General features: G+C 38.5%; 1 protein-coding gene across 1 annotated transcript in view; it reads left to right on the top strand.

The window, feature by feature from the left end:
* The window catches only part of LOC119835314 (serine/threonine-protein kinase 17A), a 164,621-nt gene extending 145,450 nt beyond the window's left edge, over positions 1-19,171 (top strand). The window contains exons 2-7 of the mRNA XM_038360068.1: positions 13,840-14,011; positions 14,753-15,053; positions 15,462-15,690; positions 15,806-16,077; positions 16,381-16,493; positions 16,787-19,171. Coding sequence (XP_038215996.1) covers positions 13,840-14,011; positions 14,753-15,053; positions 15,462-15,690; positions 15,806-16,077; positions 16,381-16,493; positions 16,787-17,005 — 1,306 coding nt within the window. The 3' untranslated portion in view covers positions 17,006-19,171. The remainder of the gene's footprint in view (positions 1-13,839; positions 14,012-14,752; positions 15,054-15,461; positions 15,691-15,805; positions 16,078-16,380; positions 16,494-16,786) is intronic.
* The last annotated feature ends 1,061 nt before the right edge of the window (positions 19,172-20,232 follow it).

The raw sequence follows: 20,232 nt of genomic DNA, 5'->3' as shown, positions 1-20,232 counted from the left end.
AATTCGAAGCTCTATCAACTCCGAGGGGCTGGCAAAAAGTTGACTAGATCTGTTCTCGATACAATAATGGGTGCGTCTGTATGCGACCTTGCGCTCCTTATTATTAAGGACTATGCTAGATGCTGTTTTGCGATTCTCAACGCTGTGCTAGTTTATTTAGGTCTGACTTTGGCTAGAAATTTTGGGGTTGTAACTAAGTAGTGTGAACTTCGTTATTCCTATCGCTTAGTATTTGGTGGCTATTGAAGGAGACTGTGTGACCACAGACTATAATACCTGAGCTATGTTACGTACTTTGGATTTTGTATGATTAGACTCATTAGTTTTAAATATATATTTTTTTTATTACCACGCTGTCTTTTAAATATGCATTTAAATATTTAAAAAAGATCGAGTTAAATTTTTCAACATTATGACATATTTCAAAATCGTGTTAAATATTTATTCGCCATAGAAAAAATTGTGTTAGTTTTTATTCTTTTTTTTATTTACTGTTCATATCAAGTACGACTGTGTTAAATATCTATATACAAATCTAATAAAATCCCTCTATATACAAATCTAATAAAAGTTAAACAAAATGTAAATAAACATGAACCAAAATTCTCTACCATCCCTTCCCTTACAATTTATTCCCTTTTACCTTGCATGACGACAATTGCATAGTTTCTCATAGATGTCGTATCGTGTATGAACGTCCTAAGACGGGGGTATGCAGTGAATGCGATCACGTTAGCGACACGACACGACATGCTCGCAATATAATAGTTTATCGTACATGCGTTTTTGCGCTTGCGCACTTCTCCAGGCCTTGTTGATACTAGAAGCCGTACTCTACTTTAATTGAACTGTCTATATTATATTTTATCCTGGCCTTCCCCCTGACCTGAGAACGTAAAATAAATATGTATTTGACAAAGTCCTTAATTGACAAATTTGGGACAAATTATTTAATGTCATAAAGTTTGTTTGCTTAGAATTTTTCATAGGATATAAATAATATTTTTTTGTTTGTTTGTTAAAGAATAGATTAATATACACTATATTAATAAACCCGAAAACGACTTCCCGCATTCCACTGCATATATCGCCAACTTCACATTCGACAAATCACAAAAACTACAATATAATCTAATATTTATAATGATAGTAATGAAGATGCACGGAGAAAATCCTCAGTTATACATCTGAAAAATCGACCCACAGCGTATTAATTTAGAGCTGGTATTCAATTGTATTCGTCCGCTGAACTATTAAACGACGCCAAGTACGGCACTAACGCGGCGCGGCGGTAAGGTCAGCGGCCAAGGGACCGTCCCGGAAAGGTTGGTGAAAGTTGCGCATCTCCGCTCGCCGTGGACCAGTTCTCGTGTGTAGTGATGTCCCTGCTTGTACATTGTCGATACATGAATAATATATAATTCTAGGGAAGCGCGCTCCATCTTAGACCACATCTCAGCTTACCATCAGGCGAGATCGTGGTCAAGCGCTTCCCTATCATGAAATAAAAAAATTCATTGTTTTCTTGATAACAAGAAATGATTTTATAAAGAAGAAAGGCAGGTTGTTTTATGTAACGAATAAGTCTCTCGATTTTAATTTTTTCTTCATCAATAGGAAGTTAAATCAATAATATGTGTTATTTTTTGTTTGAGGTATCATTAAAAAGGTAAACTCCGTTTACGTAGTTGAGTAATGTTATTTGTCATTTTTCAATAAATAAAAAGAAATTATATAACTTTAAGTGTATTTTAAAGAAAAGAAACAGGATGGGTTTTCTCATTTAGATACTTTCATTCACTAGATAATTAGAAAAAAAAATTGAATCTAGATAATTTCATTTACTATATTTCATTACTTGTCAGTATTGTCAATGTTTTGTTTAGCAAACATGTGCCTGCCCTAAATACTATATAAAATAACTTGAATAACTAATAATTTATGAATAAGTAAACCGTGAATCTGTGATAGCTATTTACGCACCTGTCTCCGTCACAGCGAGACACTGTGACACAGATCATCGACATCGATAAACAGCACTTATCGACATTGATCGGACATCTCTATCCCGTGTCGATACGGATAGCCATCGTGGGAGCAAATCACGGCGAATTTACGTCCATTGTTGTTTGACCAATTGCGAGTTAAACTCATAGATATATCGGCTGGAGAAAGTTGCCCTACGTATTGTAAAGCATTCGTTTATATTGTTAACTGTTGTACTGGAATTATGGTTGAGACCGATATTAATTAATTGGTTTAGTAATTAATGTTCCACTATCTTATAGTGAATACCTAAATGGTAACATGAATAGGTGATTTTGAATTCGTTCTTACTACATAAACACTACAATCGTGCATCATTTTGAAAACAGAACTCCTTTTTTATGAAAACAGTTATGCATTCCTATTCATAAGAACAATCATTGAACCGATTCTGTTTACAATTTTTAATATACATCTCCTACTAATATTATAAATGCGAAAGTTTGTAAGGATGTGTGTGTGTGTGTGTGTGTGTGTGTGTGTTTGTTGCTCTTTCAAGCGAAAACTACTTGAACCGATTGCAATGAAATTTGGTACGTAGACAGCTGGACAACATATAGGCAACTTTTTATCCCGATATTTCTACGGGATACGGACGTACGCGGGTGAAACCGAGGGGCGCAACTAGTGTAGTCATAAGATTGTTTGTTTATTTTAAATTAATTACAACCATGCTACACCAGCGTCTGGCAACAATTTTACAACGCATTAATTGATCGCCAATGTTAAGCCATTACAATGTTTGTCAACGCAACGAAAGCGTGTTCGCGTCGTGTGCTTTCTCCGATCTGCGCATTTTCTTAATTAACGCTAGCCTAATTAATGATACGGCGTCGCTCGTTCTCTGTTGGATCGGACGCGGTAGAAAATTTTGGATTTCCTTGTGGCGGCGAAAGTTTGATATCGTTTCGCTTAATTAGACCGCTGATAGATGTGAAGGACCAAGCTATGTATATCTGCTTTGTTTTGGTTCTCTAGGAGGATTTTATTGGAGCGATTGTTCTGTATAGTTGGGGTATGTGTTACTCTGATTATTGTGTTTTTAAGCTGCCAACGATGTGTGGAGAAAAATCCGATCAAGCTGAAGTTCATATGGTACTTTTGTATGAGCGGACATCTGAGCTGGGGCTGCCCATGTACTACATTTGCAGTGTTAGGACCTCTGCATATGCGTTGCCCGTTTTTAAGGGGTAAGGGATAGGGAAAGGTTTGACGACATGACGAAAGGAATGAAATGAGATATGGCCCTCCCAGATTTTCACAAAGGGATGATATAACGATAAAAGCCATTTTTTTATTAAAAACAATTCATCATCATCAGCCCATATATGTTCCCACTGCTGGGACACAGGCCTCCTATGAGGGTTCAGGCCATAATCCACCACGCTGGCCAAGTGCGGGTTGGCAGATGTCACATGTTGTCTAATTAAAACAATTATCGCCCGCTAATCACTTATCTACGTGAAATATACGTGAGCAAAACCGCGATCTCAGTACAATATCATTCGCCTCATTATCTTGTTTTCGTTGCATAAATTAAAGTCGCATTTTTCTCAATAATCACTTCCTAGTAGGTACGTAATCCGAGTCGGTTTATATTCCATATATTATATTTATCAGCTGCGCGCATCGACGCGAATGTTTTTAAATATCACTTGAAAACTGACGCGGCGTTAAATGAGCTCTTTTTAAACCACATTTTACGTGGACACGTTTACTTGTAAACAGCCGTTTTATATTTTGTAACGGGCGGGTTTTATTTGCTATAGCGTTATGTAAAACTAGCGGTTCGCCCAAGCTTCTCCCGTGGTACATATATAGCAAATATTATGTATAATAGGGTAGTGGTGATCACATACCATCAGGTGAACCACCGTCATAAATCATCAGCTCAGGACCTCTAATAATATTCAGAGAAAACTAATTTAAGGATGACTTTATTATAAAGAAACCCTTGTTCTATTATGTTCTTTCTATATCAGAAATACTTCCAATGTAGTCACGCTTCATTAAAATATGATAATACAGTTTATATAAGTATACAATAAAAACCGATAATTATCGGTCAAATTAATTAATAAAACAACAAAATGTTGTAGCGCAGATTCGTTTAGATTTCTATACCATACAAACCTAAAACATTCCATTGTATTGTACACACTATTAATTATAACACCGCTTTTAATAAATAGGTAGGTACCGAGATCATCGATGATTGTTGTTTATAATTAACAACGTGGGCATCGTAACGATATGCAAATGATGTACGATGTTTTATACGGTCTTAATGACTGCGAAACGGTAGTGCGCATAATATCATCCCATTGTTTCGCCGTCGATTAGACGTCGATTACGCGCGCCGCTCGCTGGCTGGCGGAGGTGCGCGGGCGGCTATTTGCATTGCACGGGCGGTAGGTACATGTGTTTATTGATGTAGTATTGGCTGGAAGTTTGATTTTTGGTAAAGGTTATGATATCGTTCCGAATATAAAGCAACAAGTCAACTGTTGTTGTTGTTGGTTTATGTCTCTGTAACTTTGGGTTGTAGGTATAGGGTGGCACGGGATAGTAATTTTTATCTGAATAATGTATTCGCGTATATAATACAATAAAGTTTTCGTAGAAATTAGAACGTATATACGCTATTCTTATGTTTAGAGAGACAAAAAACAAATATTATACTGTGCATAAAAATATGAAAAATTCCAAATTATATTAAACTCAAAGTTGGGTAAATCGCAAATTGACATTATGCTCAACAAAGTAAAATCACAAAAAAAATAAATTCAACACAAAAAAAAACTGTGGTCGTAGCCTGGTCGTAACTGAACTACGTACCGGTGTATATAATTCGTGAACTCCACCATCTCGACTCGTCGAGTGTTCCAGTCGACGTTGTAAAGAGTAAAAATTAAAATGTTTAAGTGCTGCGCGGTTCGTTTTCGCAAGCGTCTCTATGCTAGTTACAGTTGTGTTTGACGTTTTAACTCAATGTGTTGCCGGTTATTTTTTTCATCTTTAACAATTTAACTCTATACCCTGATACATTAACTCATAATTTCTCGAATACCTTTTGCTAAAGCGGTTTAGGCTTTAAATTTGATTATTAAATATCACCCGCGCGGAAATTAAATTATATGTTAGTGATTTATATATGTTCTTATGTATCTTATAAAATATTTTGTTTTTGACGTGACAACGTCTTAAATTAGGTTGCGGCTCGGAGTCACTCATGAAAAAGTGTAACGCCCGGTAACGTTACGATGAGTCACCGAACTATGATCGGTCCGCCGCGCGCGCAGCACTAGAGAATTAGGCGCATTGAATCGGCGCGTGCTTGTGTCTCTGTCTTTTTAGTAAACAAAATATATTTTCTATAGTTAAAATTTGTGCAATTCTTATTTTCATTCAATTCCTTGTTCCTATTGTGCAATTTAATAATATTCATATTAATAAATATTCTACCGAGAAAAAGACGTTGTCACGTAAAATCTTCGCCCGTAAAACCGACTTTACAGGCAACCATTTTTTTCTTTTTGTTGTATTGGTGTCCCAAGCACCTAGTGTATTGTCGTAACATCGTTACTATATAAGATTAGATCAGAATTTTGTCCCGTGAACTCGGTCAGAACGAGCCCCAACTAGAAGTGTATCGTGTCGCAATCGCAGAGGCGCCGGTATCAGCGTTAAAACAATAAATGTGGAGAGATAAGATGACGGCGTGATGCCTATCGCACTGTACAATGGTGCAAGTTACAGGAGCTAGTGGCTTGTTTGAGTGGATATCAGAGATATGATCCATGTTGCGTGAGTGATTTTTATATGCGACGGTACATTAAATTGGATTCCTTGTAGCGCAATAGGTATACCTAATTCGTTGCTAGTGACTTCGCTCAGTTTATTGTTTGCAATTTCCTTGACTTGTTGTATTTGTATTCCAAATTTCAACGTTCGTTTACGAGATAAGCTATATAAATAATTGGAAGTAGTTTCATCATCATCGGTCCATGTTGCCACTGCAGGGACGCTGCCTTATGAGGGTTATTATGTGGGTTGATGCTCTAACCCACCGCGCTGGCCAAGTGCGGACAGGCGGATGTCTCCGAACTTATTGATTCTTCGACATGCCGTTTTTCTCATAATGTTTTCTGTCACCGTTTCGAGCAGAGGTGATTTTAATAATGTGCAGATTCTTTAAAAACCCTTTTTTTTTTTCTTTTTCAATTAATTTTTCTCGACCGGTCCCAAACTCCCGACGATTTGCTTTAAGCCCGAGGTCCTAACCACTAAGTTACCCCTGGATTTAGTAGAGGTAGTTTGTACACACAAAAAAGAAAATTATCGAAATCCATCCAGCAATTTTGCTATGTGAATGTATTGTGTTACTACGTTAGTAACACATTTAATCGCAAGTAGAATAACGTCAAACGAAACTGTTTTCGAATACGGTACCTATTGATTTCCGTCGTCTAAGCTACATTTAAGAGATGACTCTCTATATATACTGCCAGAAACCAAATTCAATCTAAAAGTTTTCCCACAAACCGCATTTAACTGTTATTATTTATGGCATATAAACATGCAATATGGCCGCTGTTTTATGACTTGACCCGCGCATCTTGTGCTGTTACAAGCTGGCCGTGCGATGTCTAGATAAGGTCGTGTTAAACAGAAGTTTATAATTTATTACCTGTGCCCCATTCATCCGCGTTGCGTAAGACGACGCCCCATCGTATATCATCTTGGGCAACGATCGCGAAGCGGAGGCTTTTGGGGCCCGCGATAGGTATTTTCACGACTCGTCTATCTGTGCGCAAGATCTATGCGATTTTATGATGTTTAGAGACATTACGGTCAGTCCGTTATGGGATACTTGATTGATTTAAGACTCGCCGTTATTGTTATTGGTTGTAGCCACTTAAAATAACACTTACCGAGTCAAATTCCTTCATGTCACGTACTTATTCTCATTTATATTTAGACTTGGGTAATTATTGTGAACCGACTTAAAAAATTGGAGAAGTAAATCAATTCGACCTCAATTTATTTTTGTTTTGTTACTCTTTTTTTATTTAAAAGCTGGTGCCTCCGGTGTTGTACCATTGAAATTAGGTCTAGTTCTGAAAATTTGAAGGTGAGGATCTAAACCAATTTCTTCATGATCCATCCGATATTATATTTGCGTGACAGCTCCGAGTCGTCGAAATTTGAAACTTCATAAATGAACGCGTGTTTTTGACATGTTATTAGAAAAGTAATTAATAGGTCCCACAAGAGCCCTCACTCGACTGTCGACGATTGCTGGTGGTATTTCCAATTTAAATGACTTGATTGCGTGCGGTTCAACCCTCGACATTGTGGTTTTAAACTAGGTACTAGGGGCTTTAAAAAAATATAAATGAGATTGTTTTTTTTTTATCGCTGTAAGTAGAATTAATGATAAAGTATTACAAGTCTTCAGAATAATAATTAGAAAACCCTAATATGTATATGGATTATAGAACAGTGAAGGTTCTTAAACATTTTTTAGTGAAAATGCAATCTAAATTCTTCAAAAGCAGTGAAATGTGCAATAGAATTCATACTTTCATGATTTGTTCGTTTATAAGCAATGATCATAAAAATAAATAAGCCAGGGGCGACTGACTGAGTTTACGACTTATATTATGAGCAAGGCGAATTAGCAAAAACCTAATAAACAAAACTTTACTACTGCTAATTATAATAATGTTTCCCATTTGCAATTGGTGCATAGCTGTAGAAACTGATAATATATTAAGTTTGAAGTTTTAAATCTTAAGTCCTTTCTCGGGTCTCAATCTATTCTGTAAATAAATTAAAACCTATCTCTGGCTTCGCCCGCGGTACATATATACTCAGTGACGTTACAGCTTTTCTAAGGTTCCCAATGAATTTTTTTAAATCTGTCCAGCATTTTTTCAGTGCAAACGTTATAAACGTACAAAAATAAAAAAGTTTACCATTTATAATATTAGTGTACCTATTATAGCAATAGATGTAATGTTTTCTTGGCGGTTGAAAATTCGTCTCTCAACCGATATGATACATGTAGGATATAAATCGTTCAAGACCATCTTGAAAAGTATAGAATACTAATGAAATCTTAAACTACATAGTGTGAACGTATACATTACAATTGAGGCACCTTTCTGCCATCCGTAACGCGCGAGGCTGTGCCGAAATAACGGATCAATAACACCGCCGACCCTTTGTCGGTAAGTGGGTCAAACTCGTTTGCGCTTAATGTGCGACCTTGCCTTCTATTGGGGCGCACGAATCGATATTTGAACTAGAGAAATGTTCCGTTGTCCTGACTGATTCGATTGGAAATTCGATATTTTACCTATTTTTACTTTTACTAACGTTACAACTTACCTATAGCGATAATTTTCGCGGTAAATTGTGAGTTCATTCATATAAGTTGATTCTTTCGTTTATGATACGAAATGTATAGCAGCGCAGTAGCGAAATTTATGAATTTTGGTTAGGGATACTAAGATATACTAGCTGTTCGCATTTACTTCGCTTACCTGGAATAGCCTAGAACACTCAAGTAGGTATCAAGTACTAATCCTAAGGAGATAAAAAAAAAAATTGGTGTAGTTCCTGAGATTATCCCCTACAACTTCACAAATTAACAAACTTTGCCTCAAATATTTATACTACTTGTAAGAGTATATACTCTTTTCAAATACAAAATGATAAATTGTGTTAATCATTCGATTACATATACATACATAATATTAACTAACGCTAATGTGTGGTACATTTATTTAACGACGTGCGTTTACTTCAAAAAAATTGGTTCAAATGCAATATTAAACGTGTCAATTAAGCGCAGATGTGCAGTGGGCCGATGGGCCGGATAATTTTCGGCGATCGGCCGCACCTGCCCCGGCAGATGTTCGACGATTCGATTATTAGTTAGGTCGGCTGTTTTCAGATTATACGTGATTTAAAACGGGATTTATACATGATCGTTTAGGCCCTATTTTGTACGTGTTTTGGGTGGTGTGGACGTGTTTGGTGAAGGTGAATCGTAGGTGAATAACATTATGTAAAAATTATGAACCTTTAAAGTTTAAACTTACCAGGGATGTTCCCAGTTTTGTAACAACATGCATATATTATATTACACAAAACCTTTAAATTGTTTACTTATTTTCTATTATTTGCATTTCAGGCATTGTGTTGTGGTTTTGTTACAATTACAACTCACTAACTTTTATAAATTTTTACATGTAATATGTAGTTTAAATCAGTTTCTATATGAAAAAAAACGTGTATTTACACGATGTAATGCAATAAGTCTGAAAATAACGTTTAATATAATACCTTTTGCAATGAGTAGAGAGTTTTTTTTTTAACTTCATCTCCAGCAAAGATGGCAGATGCAAAGAATAGAATATCATTACATTGTTCATTCGCATTATTCACCGCGAGAATCGAGAACGGCCCCTGACAAAATGAATTTCATACAGCGTCCATAGGACTCGTATTACTTCGCACATTACCACAATGCGTCGCCATTACCATCAATTGACCGACCACCAACAAGTATTTACGATGCGGCGTCATGTCGATGAATATGCGAGCGTGTGATAAAATACCCATTTTTCCATATAAAACAATTTCGCTAGCGGCCCCGGTATAACTTGTGAATTGTGATCGTTGTGTGCGTACGTCATCGTGTCGCATTATTACGTGTTGTCTTTTTTATCGTCGCGAGTGGATGTGTCGAGACACGATGCGCGTTTAAGAATTTTTTGGTATAGTTCAAATGGATACTTTTTCGTGTTTTTTACCTTTGTATTACTGTAAAAACTTGATTCATTTTAATATAAATGTTATAGTTATGAATGTATGCAGTGTGTGTTTTTTTTTTTTTTCTCTAAATATGTGTTGTACAGCTCTGCGCGATTCAGCCTGAATGTTCCAAGCCTCAAGTTTTTGAAACGGATGAATTGGGACGTTTATAAAAATTGCTTTGTCTAATTGTGTAATTGATACAACATCAAGAATCGACGTTTAAGAAATTGTATATATGTATTCCTTTTGAAACTCTTGTTTACTATTTAATGCGAAATCAGTTCCCTTTGAGGTGTCTTTACACACAATGAGTGGGTTCATGCAATACTTGACCAGGAATTGTTTCTACTGATCTGCCAACCATATGAACTGCTGTTCTAATTCGCTGTCGATAAATATCGAACTGTTAAACTGGTATCCAGCGTGACCGTGGCCAGTGACATTGCTATCGAACAGTTGAACACTTGCGTTGCGTATTGTACAAAAGCACTATTGGAGCGCGGGCCACTGCCGTCCGCGTGACGCAAGCGCACGGTTGCGCAAGCGATGCTCGCGCCCTTGACAGTGGGACTGGTCGAGCGACGCGTTGATCGATCGGTGTGCCGCGGTGCGATCTGTTGATCGATCGGTCGAGAGTCTTTATAGCGGGGCAGTATCGGGACCGAGTTTGATACTGTTGTCCTGTAGGTTAGGTCTTTTCTAGCCCCCTTTATATCTACAGATATAAAAACTATATCATAAAATCGCTCCGTTGCAATATAAAAGTAGGACAAATAAACACATTTTCGCATTTATAATACTAGTAAGGACATTTAATAATACTTCTTCTGACCACAACTCAATGACGTTTTCGATGAAGATGCCCAATCTCCATGGAGACAACCAAACGTGTAGTAAAGCATTATCGCAAACAAGAGTGCACTCATAATTCCAGTTTCCATATGTCTTTAGATTTGATAATTATTTTCTTTAATCTATCGTTAACAACTTTATGGCGTCGTTTGCTGGTACTCTAGCCGTTTCCAATTAATAATAGTTAGACGCAATAAAGTAAATTTCATCCGAGTTACGTAACCGATGCACTTGAACCGTCGACAGTTTGTAACTCGATTACGGTCGTTATCGATATTATCCATCGATTCGAAACGACACAGGCAGCTCTTTCACCATCGATCGAGTGGAATTATATTAATTTCTTAATCGGCCGACACTCACTCGATGCGCCTCAGTTTATCTTAGATGACTTTTAATGATGCGAAGCGATGGCATAGTAATCGATTGATTATTATTATTATTATTGGATTTATTTTTCTCTGGTGCTCACTCTTTTATTATACTCGTAAATTATTTCAAGTGGATGATTATAAATATATACGAAGATGGTACATTTAGTATATTAAACAAAACGGGTTTAGGTGTAGTCGGAAAAATGAATGTTTGAGCCAAATATATAATAATGAGGCGCCGTTCCATGAATTTCGTATTAATTTAGAGGTTCTGGGATGCGGTGACGTGAAATAAATTGGAATATTTAACGATTTCAAAGTAAAGGCGTATAAATTTGGAATGCTCACATTTTAAACTAGTAGCGGTGTTTTGAGTCAAAGGAAGGTCTCTTGCCCACTGAATAAATTAGTGTACATTGTAAGCTCATTATTAATTCTTGATTATCGTCTGGTGGGCGTCCGAATTGCGCAGTTAACGACTGTCGCCCGCAATCCTGGTTCTGGCCTTCTATTGCCGTCGGTGTTCCGATGCGTTAATGATAAATTTATTTGTGACTTAGTGGTCGAATGTACTGATTAAGCGAAAGAGTAACTGCAAAAAAAAATGGTCTCCCAATCGACCGTGCCAATTTTCATGTCGGTATTCTGTAAGGCGGCTTATACAATTTTAATCTCTGACAATTTGATCCGTTTCACACGTACCTATCGTTGTTATTATGTTATATCTATGAAAACATCGTGAGGAAAGCGGCCGGTCCATGAATCAAAAGTTCGACCTGCAATTAGCCAGCGTGGTGGATTATGGCCTAAAGCCTCATGGGAAGCCTGTGTCCCAGCAATGGAAATATATATGGGCTGATGATACTGATAGGGATAGTGTTGCGTTGTTACTGGGTAGCGCTCTAATACCAGCTGTATGGGATTTATCGTATGTGTATAGAAGCACCGGTAGACAATGGTGATATTTTTTAATTAAGACCTCTCTGTTAATAGGATTTAAATGTGCTGTGTTTTTTGCTATCAGGGGGCTTATGGAACGCAACGAGTGTCTGGTTAAGGAACAATTCAAATAAATATACAAATTTTAAAGTTTAAACGAATTAATTATCGTGTCAAATAAATTTTCTCATTGACTCTAATACTTTATCTATCTTAGAGTTTAAAGTCAGTCTAAATCGAGTCTATAGGAGTCGCTTACATACAAACATGGAAACGTACAGGTGAAGCTATTAAAAGCATTCTAAAAATAGACGCTGATGTAATTATAACCCCAATCGCCTACATTGATAAAGAGCAACTATTAAAGGGTCACAGGTTTAACACCCTTATAGGACTGAGACATAAAAGCTCTTAATATTTATCGTAACGTTTGATAATCATTGTCCATAAAAATCATTCAAATAGATATGAAACATATCATGCGACTCAATTAGGCGACGTCTACGCTGGCTTCACCATAGCCGCAGTCGGCTAACGAAGATTATATTCTCATTTCTCTAAACACAAAGCTAAAGAGCCGCCTTTGTACGATTCGTTCCCGTATCTCATTGCAAGCGGCCGCACCGCTGACAGGCTGGTTAGGCGCGGGCGCCGGCGCCGGCCGCTAATTGCGAGTTTGCGACGAAAGTGCACGTTTATGCTTTACTTGGAGCTAACCGTGAAACTAGCCCGGCCTCAGACAACCGTGGCGAAACGTGTACGAGCCTTGTTAAACGATTAGATAATAACTGGAAACATTTTAAACGTCTGGTGCGCTGTTCTCGTGTGTTGTTTTTGCGCGTCTGAAGTCTGAGAGGCAGGGGCGTTAGATATCTATGCTTAAGTATGGACTGGACTATGTAGTGGTCAAGGGTAGTTTTTTATTGAGAAGAAATTGTATACAATAATCATATTTTGGCTTTTGTTTAGTGCCGTACCAACGTCTTTTAACACGTCCAGGTTAGATCATCGTTGCTTAAATAAATATACAAGTCACATCAAATGAACGCAACAGATGAAGAGGGAAATAAGAAACACAAGACTGTTATTATCAAGCGAGCTAACTGAAGAATTTGTTTCTCCGAAAATAATTCTCCTGAAGCTATATCCTGGACGGGTTAACGATGTAACGTCCTGCGTTGCGCGTATACGCGTCATCCGAGCGGGCAATTATCGTGACAAACGCTCCGCAAACGGCCTGCCCCGAGATGTTAATCGCGAGTTTTGTCGTCTTAATGAAATTGCCCAATTACAAGCTGTTACACATTGCTGGGATTTCTCGCGAAGCCACCGCAACCGACGAGTTGTTTAATGTCCGAGCCCCCGCTTCTTGATTAATGCCAAGATATATGAACGTCACCTGGCGAACTGAAATAGTACGCGTGATAAAACTAAATTATGCGAAGATATTATTGCTCATTAAGTTGACGATGCTACCGGCTTGTTTATGCGAATCTCCGTTTGGCAACGAGTCATATATTTTACGATACCGTGCCTTCGCCTTTGGTCGTCGTTAATTAATTTGAATTATGATATAATGTTCACTAAATACGACTTTGCTACTTACTTACTTTCATGTTAACTTATTGCATAATTAATCAAAGCTGTTATCCTTTACAAAATTGCTTTTAACATGGAATAATTTAAACGGAATATTCACTCTTTTTGAGAACGTCTATATTCTATGACAAACTCATCCCTATCCATTTAAAAATTCACACTGAATTTTATATTACAGTTATGACATTTCTCGTTTCAGGGGCAAATTCGCATCGGTCCGCAAGATACGGCACCTGGTCTCCGGCGAGGAGTACGCAGCAAAGTTTATACGCAAGCGGCGGCGCGCCGCGGACACGACGCGCGAGATCCACCACGAGGTCGCCGTGCTCGCCCTCTGCGCCGAGTGCACGCGGGTTGTGCGATTGCACGAGGTGTGTGTTGCCCCGCTCTGTGGCTGTGAAGTTTAAAGATGGCTCCCCGATACTGAAGAGAAATTGTACTTCTCTTTCTATTGGCGAAGTGGTTTTCAAGATCGATTAAACGGTTTTGGATTTAGTCGATTTTGCTTTATTTCGACCTTGTTTCCGATAGGCCAATGCCTGTTCCCAATAGAAATAGAGTATCATAGATTTAGATTGTAATTGAAATGCGGCAAAAATAATTTCCAAATCCTACCTACAACTCAATAAATTCGTCGAATTTCATATTTATGATAAATACTGCATGAAACGTACTCCAAGGTTTATTTGTATAAAAATTTCACGGCGAAATTAAATTAAACGTCCATCACCCCGCGTAATCTCATTGTCGCCTGGCTGTCACGTGCGAAAACACGCATTTTAATCCTTTTATCATATCATTATATAACGTGAAGATTCCTTTACACCTACATATTGTATTTTATTACGGATCTCTACCGCAAACACGTGGCATTGAGCGTGACCTTATGTTATTTATTTATACTGAGATTTTAACTACCAGATAAGGATTGGCAAGTAGGTATTAAAAATAGAATATAGATTGAGTGCGTTGAGGAAGGTTTTTGAAGATTTGTGATTTTTATACCGATATTTAGAACGTAAATATCAAGTATTTAAAAATTCAATATAAGTTACTTACTTTTTTGAATATGGTTAGTTTTTAAATAACACGCTCATCTATAAATATTCCAGGTATACGAGACTCGTTCAGAAGTTGCCATAGTACTAGAATTGTGCGCGGGGGGCGAACTCCAACGCCTTCTCGACGAAGAAGAACGCCTCTCGGAGGGTGCAGCCAGGAGAGCCCTACGGCACGTGCTCGAGGGGCTGGCGCACCTGCACGCGCGCCGCGTGGCCCACCTCGACCTGAAGCCGCAGAACCTGCTGCTCTCCGCCGGCGGCGAGGAGCTGGTGATATGCGACTTCGGCATCAGCCGCGCGATACAGCCGGGCGCGCACGTCCGGGAGATACTGGGCACGAGGGATTATGTCGGTGAGTTGAGCAGATCGTGGCTCATGGCAGAACTAGGACATGAATAAGCTACTGTTCATGTACTTCTAGCACCGTAATGATTTGAATTTTAAAGCATTGACGAGTTAGACTGATCTTACAAGAGTATATTGCTGATCGAAAGTCTTAAAACTCGTATAAATAATATAATATCAGCATACCAAAACCTGAGAATAGGAATGACATTGTCTTGTAATTTTCAATACATAGCTTATTTGTGTTCTTCTGAATTTGTGAATACATTACACGAGCGGAAAAGTAAGAGAGCAAATGCCACCAATGACGCGTGTTCCAACTGTGGGAAAATTTTTGATAAAAGTATCAAACAAACATCGATTGATGAATTTTCGAAACAAGCACCAATAACCGGGGCCATGTTGTTTATTCCAGCACCAGAGATCCTGTCGTACGAGCCGCTGTCCCTCGCGGCGGACATCTGGTCGGTGGGCGTGCTCGCGTACGTGCTGGTGAGCGGCTACTCGCCGTTCGCGGGCGACACGAAGCAGGAGACGTACCTGAACATCGCGCAGTGCCAGCTCTCCTTTCCGGCGGAGTTGTTCCGCGGCGTGTCGCAGCGCGCCGTGCAATTCATCAGGGAGACTCTTGTGGTAGATCCAAAGTGAGTGGGAGACTATTATTTAACCTATTATCGTCAGTATTCGATGCTATACTTGGACGGTAATTTTCCAATAATTAGTACAGTACCTTAACACGTTTACCTTTCTACGTTCCAGGGGTCGTCTTACAGTGGAAGAGTGCCTGGAGCACCCCTGGTTGAAAGACGAGGCGGACATACCGCGCGTGATCGTCGGCGTCGGCTTTGGCGCGTCAGAACTCGGCACCGACGACGACGCCGATGACGATGACGTCACGTGCAACGGACGTGACGCCGTCCACGTCAACGGGATCAATGGAGTCAACGGAGTCAACGGAACCAACGGAATCAACGGACACAATGGAGTTAGCAAATGTAACGGCACGACCAATGGCACGCATGAGGATAAAGGTGAGCGAGGCACTTCTTTTAGCTTTTCTTTTATAACGGATATGTTTTTACTTATTAGATTCTCCCAGCCTCCTACTTAATTCGAATGTATTCCTATGTCAAATTTCATATAAATTCAATTAGAGTTATAAACACTCTTAATATTCGTAGTAAAGAGATCCAACTTGAAGGACCTTCAATATGCCTCACCAAGACTTACATGGTCCTTCGAGCCAGATCTACTTATATATCTAATACAAATAATCAATAGTTGAGAATGTAGTTTTAATTATATTCATAACAAAATATTCGTTCGTGTTCCAGAGTCGGAGTCAGCGGCGGAGGGCGGCGCGCGCGAGGAGGAGGAGCGCGACAAGCCGCTGAAGCACGCGCGCGACGCCTCGCCGCCCTTCCCCGACGCGCCCTCCACACCCAAGGTGACACACTCCACTGAACATATTGCCCGCGTCACTGTGACAATGAAGGAAATTCCCATAGGAATGAGATTACCGCAGTAAAAAGTAGCCTATATCACTCTCAAGCGTCTTATCTCTAGATACAAATCGCACTATATCTTCATTAGAACTGAGACAGGTCTTCCTAATAAAATATTGTTGAAACATTTACAGACAGTAAGCAGTTACACTTTTTCATTCGTTTATCATATATACAAATTTATATATTGTTTCATAACTCTAATAACTTTATTTTAATTGTTATATATTTGCAGGTGTCGCGTAAATCCCACCCGTCGCCGCCATCCGTGCTCGCACTCTGCAAGAAGTTCCAGCCCGACTACGAGAAGCCGGCCAAGCTGTCGCACGCGCACACACACACGCACGCGCACGCGCACTCACACGCGCACGGCGAGTGCGGCGCGTGCGCGTGCGCGTGCCCGGCGCCATGTCTGCGCATGCGCGCCACGCAGGACCGCGCCGTGCTCTGCTAGCGCTCGCTCTGCTGCCTTTGGCGGCTCTGCTCACCCTAGCGGCCCCCGGCCCCCGGCCCCCGGTCCCCGGCCCCCGGCCCCCCGGTGCGGTACTGGCGACGGATCCTGCTCTAGGGGCAAAGAATCCCGCTCTGGAAGCAGCCGATCTCTCTTTAGGGTCGCCACGTACCGGCTCTAGTGTGAAGTGTGCTAGGTTAACTACTCGTGAGATATACCCTAGGGATCGAGAGACTTACGTAGTGACATTAGCAGCTCTGCAGGTTTTGTGTATACCCGCTCTGGAAGTGAAGTGGCCTTAGCAAGGAGCAAGTGGTTTTAGTATGACCATTGTATTTCAAGTGACTCTAGGGATTGTGCACCCTCAGTAGCTGTAACGGGGGCCCGGAGTCCGTACGCGCACTGGAGGGTTCAGCGAAAGCTAGGAATAGTGCTAAAGTACTGTTATTACCTTAAAAATTGTGCAACTTGCAATTGTGAAAGATTTTTAGAGTAAACCCATCTTGTATTACAGTCGAGGATTTTTCAGAGTCGTATATTCCAGCCTTAATTGTGGCAGGAAGGAGAGACGATTAATGTAAAATTTCACATTTCAGTGCGCGTACCCTGTCGACACTCGCGACCGTTCTGTGCCTTTAAAAGTACAATTGTAGCTAGCATTAAATATTTGTAGCCTTAGAATTATTGCACTCGTATCTTAGAATATAACACGTGCGATTATGGTTGAGTGCGCTGAAGTGATATCGTGCGAAATATGTATTTAACAAAATGTGTGCCAATTTCCTAACGCTGTATGTTATACCAATGTCGATTTAAGTGTGTGCTGCGGGTGAAGCGGCAGTATGGAAGGATGTAGTTTTGTACTTTTCTCAATAACATCATTTATATTTTTAGGAAATTATAGCTTTTGTACACGACTTTATACGAAAGTAAATTCCATACTTCCGCTTCGTCACCTCAAATTGTGGCTGCATGCGTTCCGTGTATGTTATTATTTACTGGCATAGATTTAACGATTCTTCAATACAGGATATTACCAACGGTTTTGAACCGTTTATGGATCACACGCACAAACACGCGTCACGTGTACTCCGTTGTGTCGTTCTGTAGGTCGCGAGTGGGTCCGCAAGTTGCAGAAACGTCGAGCGTTGATGCTGAAATGTATTACTTTTAATGTTTACATGTCCAAGCTAAGCCGTCTGGCCGTGTAAATAGATTTAGTGTAAGCCGATATGTGTATATTTTTTTTAAGTAGGGACCCGATTACGCGAACTCGTAAACGCGACAATATTAGCGTAATAATTTATGGAAAAAACTACGCATCTCTTGTCCTTGTTTCGCGACGTCGTCAATTGCGTTCCAAATTTGAAATCGCGTTTAATGTACGGCTAATGGAAAGTTCGAGTTCGTCTAGTAATCGCGCTCCTACATCGACGGTACAAAATGCATAATTATACGCCAGCAAACGAAAGTACGGAGCTTGTAATGTAAATGTGTTCGTAAGATTACTTAAGTCGGCCGAGAGATGCGCCCACACCGCCCGAGCTGTACATAATCCATACTTTTACCGCGGTCTTAATTTATTTGATATATAAGGTGCGGCTTCTCGGCGCTAAATACTTACTTAGCTAATAAATTTGTTATATTTTAACGATAACTTTCGTGAATTGTATTCTAGCCACTAAGTGTTTAGATATGTTTTAAAGAATAATGTACGTTACGTATATGGAATGTAGTGACGCGTTCGTTGACCCAAAAATGGGACCAAAATTTTGTGTAGTCGCATATTATTCCATTACGATGGAAATGTTGTCGTGTTTAATGTACAATAAGAAATTTTATCACTGTGAGTGACCGCGTTCGGGTTGTTGAATAGATAGGAAATTGTTAAATAATGGAGTATTGCGATGAGCTCAAATCTTAACGATTTAGTTACTCTTGTAAATCTTAGCTTAATGGAATTATAGTGCCTTTGCGCCGCCTAGTTAATTCCCCTTATTTCTTATTGTCTTTTAATTTTGCCTGTGTATAGTTTTATTTCCTTTACAAGAGATTACTAATTTGATTTTTTTTTTACATTTTTCTCAAACTTAACTCGAAGATTTTATCGTCCTCAGAGCTGTTGTGATTCATAACTCATTTGTAAAAATAAATTATTGTGATACAAAATGTCGTTTCTTTTATTTCGTTTTATATAACAAAGTACCTTCTTTAATAATTAGCATATTCTAATAGTGGACTGATTCATGTGAAATCGATCGTCACACATCGATTTTGAACAAACAATGGAATAACCCTTGGAAAATTACTTGGGATAAAGAACTTAAAGACTTAATCAATTTAATTAAATAAAACACAACTTATATAAAATTCCGCTTTATTAATAAGAAATCTTTTTATATACACAACAGCCTGTAAACAACTATGGCAGTGGAAAATAACAATTTTACACACTTCACAGACAATTATATACTATTGTGATGACTTATATATATATATATATATATATATATATATATATATATATATATTTTATTTTATTTTATTTTTTTTTAATGCATAGTAATAAAACATACGCCACATATAATAAATTTCTTTAAAGTTACAAAGATCATTCCCTTCTTTGACACTCATAGGTAAAATCTAAAAGGAAGCAATCACACACACTGCTTAACTATTTAAAATACGATGTTTTTTTTTCAAACTTCACACTAAAATCTAACAGTCTTAGAGGAAATACATAGCATTTGTTTTTTTCATTTTTATGCCGATTCAGAACCGAATTAAATAAAATCAGTCAGTAAATAGGGAACAGTTACTTCATTTGTTATGCTAAATTGTTGTATCGTTTCATACACACAGCTATAAAATACATAATACATAACAGAAGATACATACGAAATAATCAAAATTCTTTATAAGCAGTTCCTTAAAGGAGAGCTGCAAATTGATATACTTTTAAAAATAAATTATGGAATTATTTTAGCAAATTTTACTTGGTATTTATTTTTTCTTCGTAAAAATTGCAATTAAATTAAACGCAGTATTTTTATTATTTATTTATTTTTCCTTATAGCCTAATCAATTATTTTTCTCTCTCACTCTCTCTTACCTCCTCAACCTCGACGAAGATCAATCAAATAAAATATAATAGTTTAAAAAAACTAAAAAACACGCTTTGACAAAAATCATATTTTGCAAATTGAAAACTGGAATAATTTTATCAAATT

This window comes from Zerene cesonia, chromosome 20 (genome assembly GCF_012273895.1).
Source record: "Zerene cesonia ecotype Mississippi chromosome 20, Zerene_cesonia_1.1, whole genome shotgun sequence".
Lineage (NCBI taxonomy): Eukaryota > Metazoa > Arthropoda > Insecta > Lepidoptera > Pieridae > Zerene > Zerene cesonia.
This window is presented reverse-complemented; position numbering and strand designations above follow the sequence as displayed.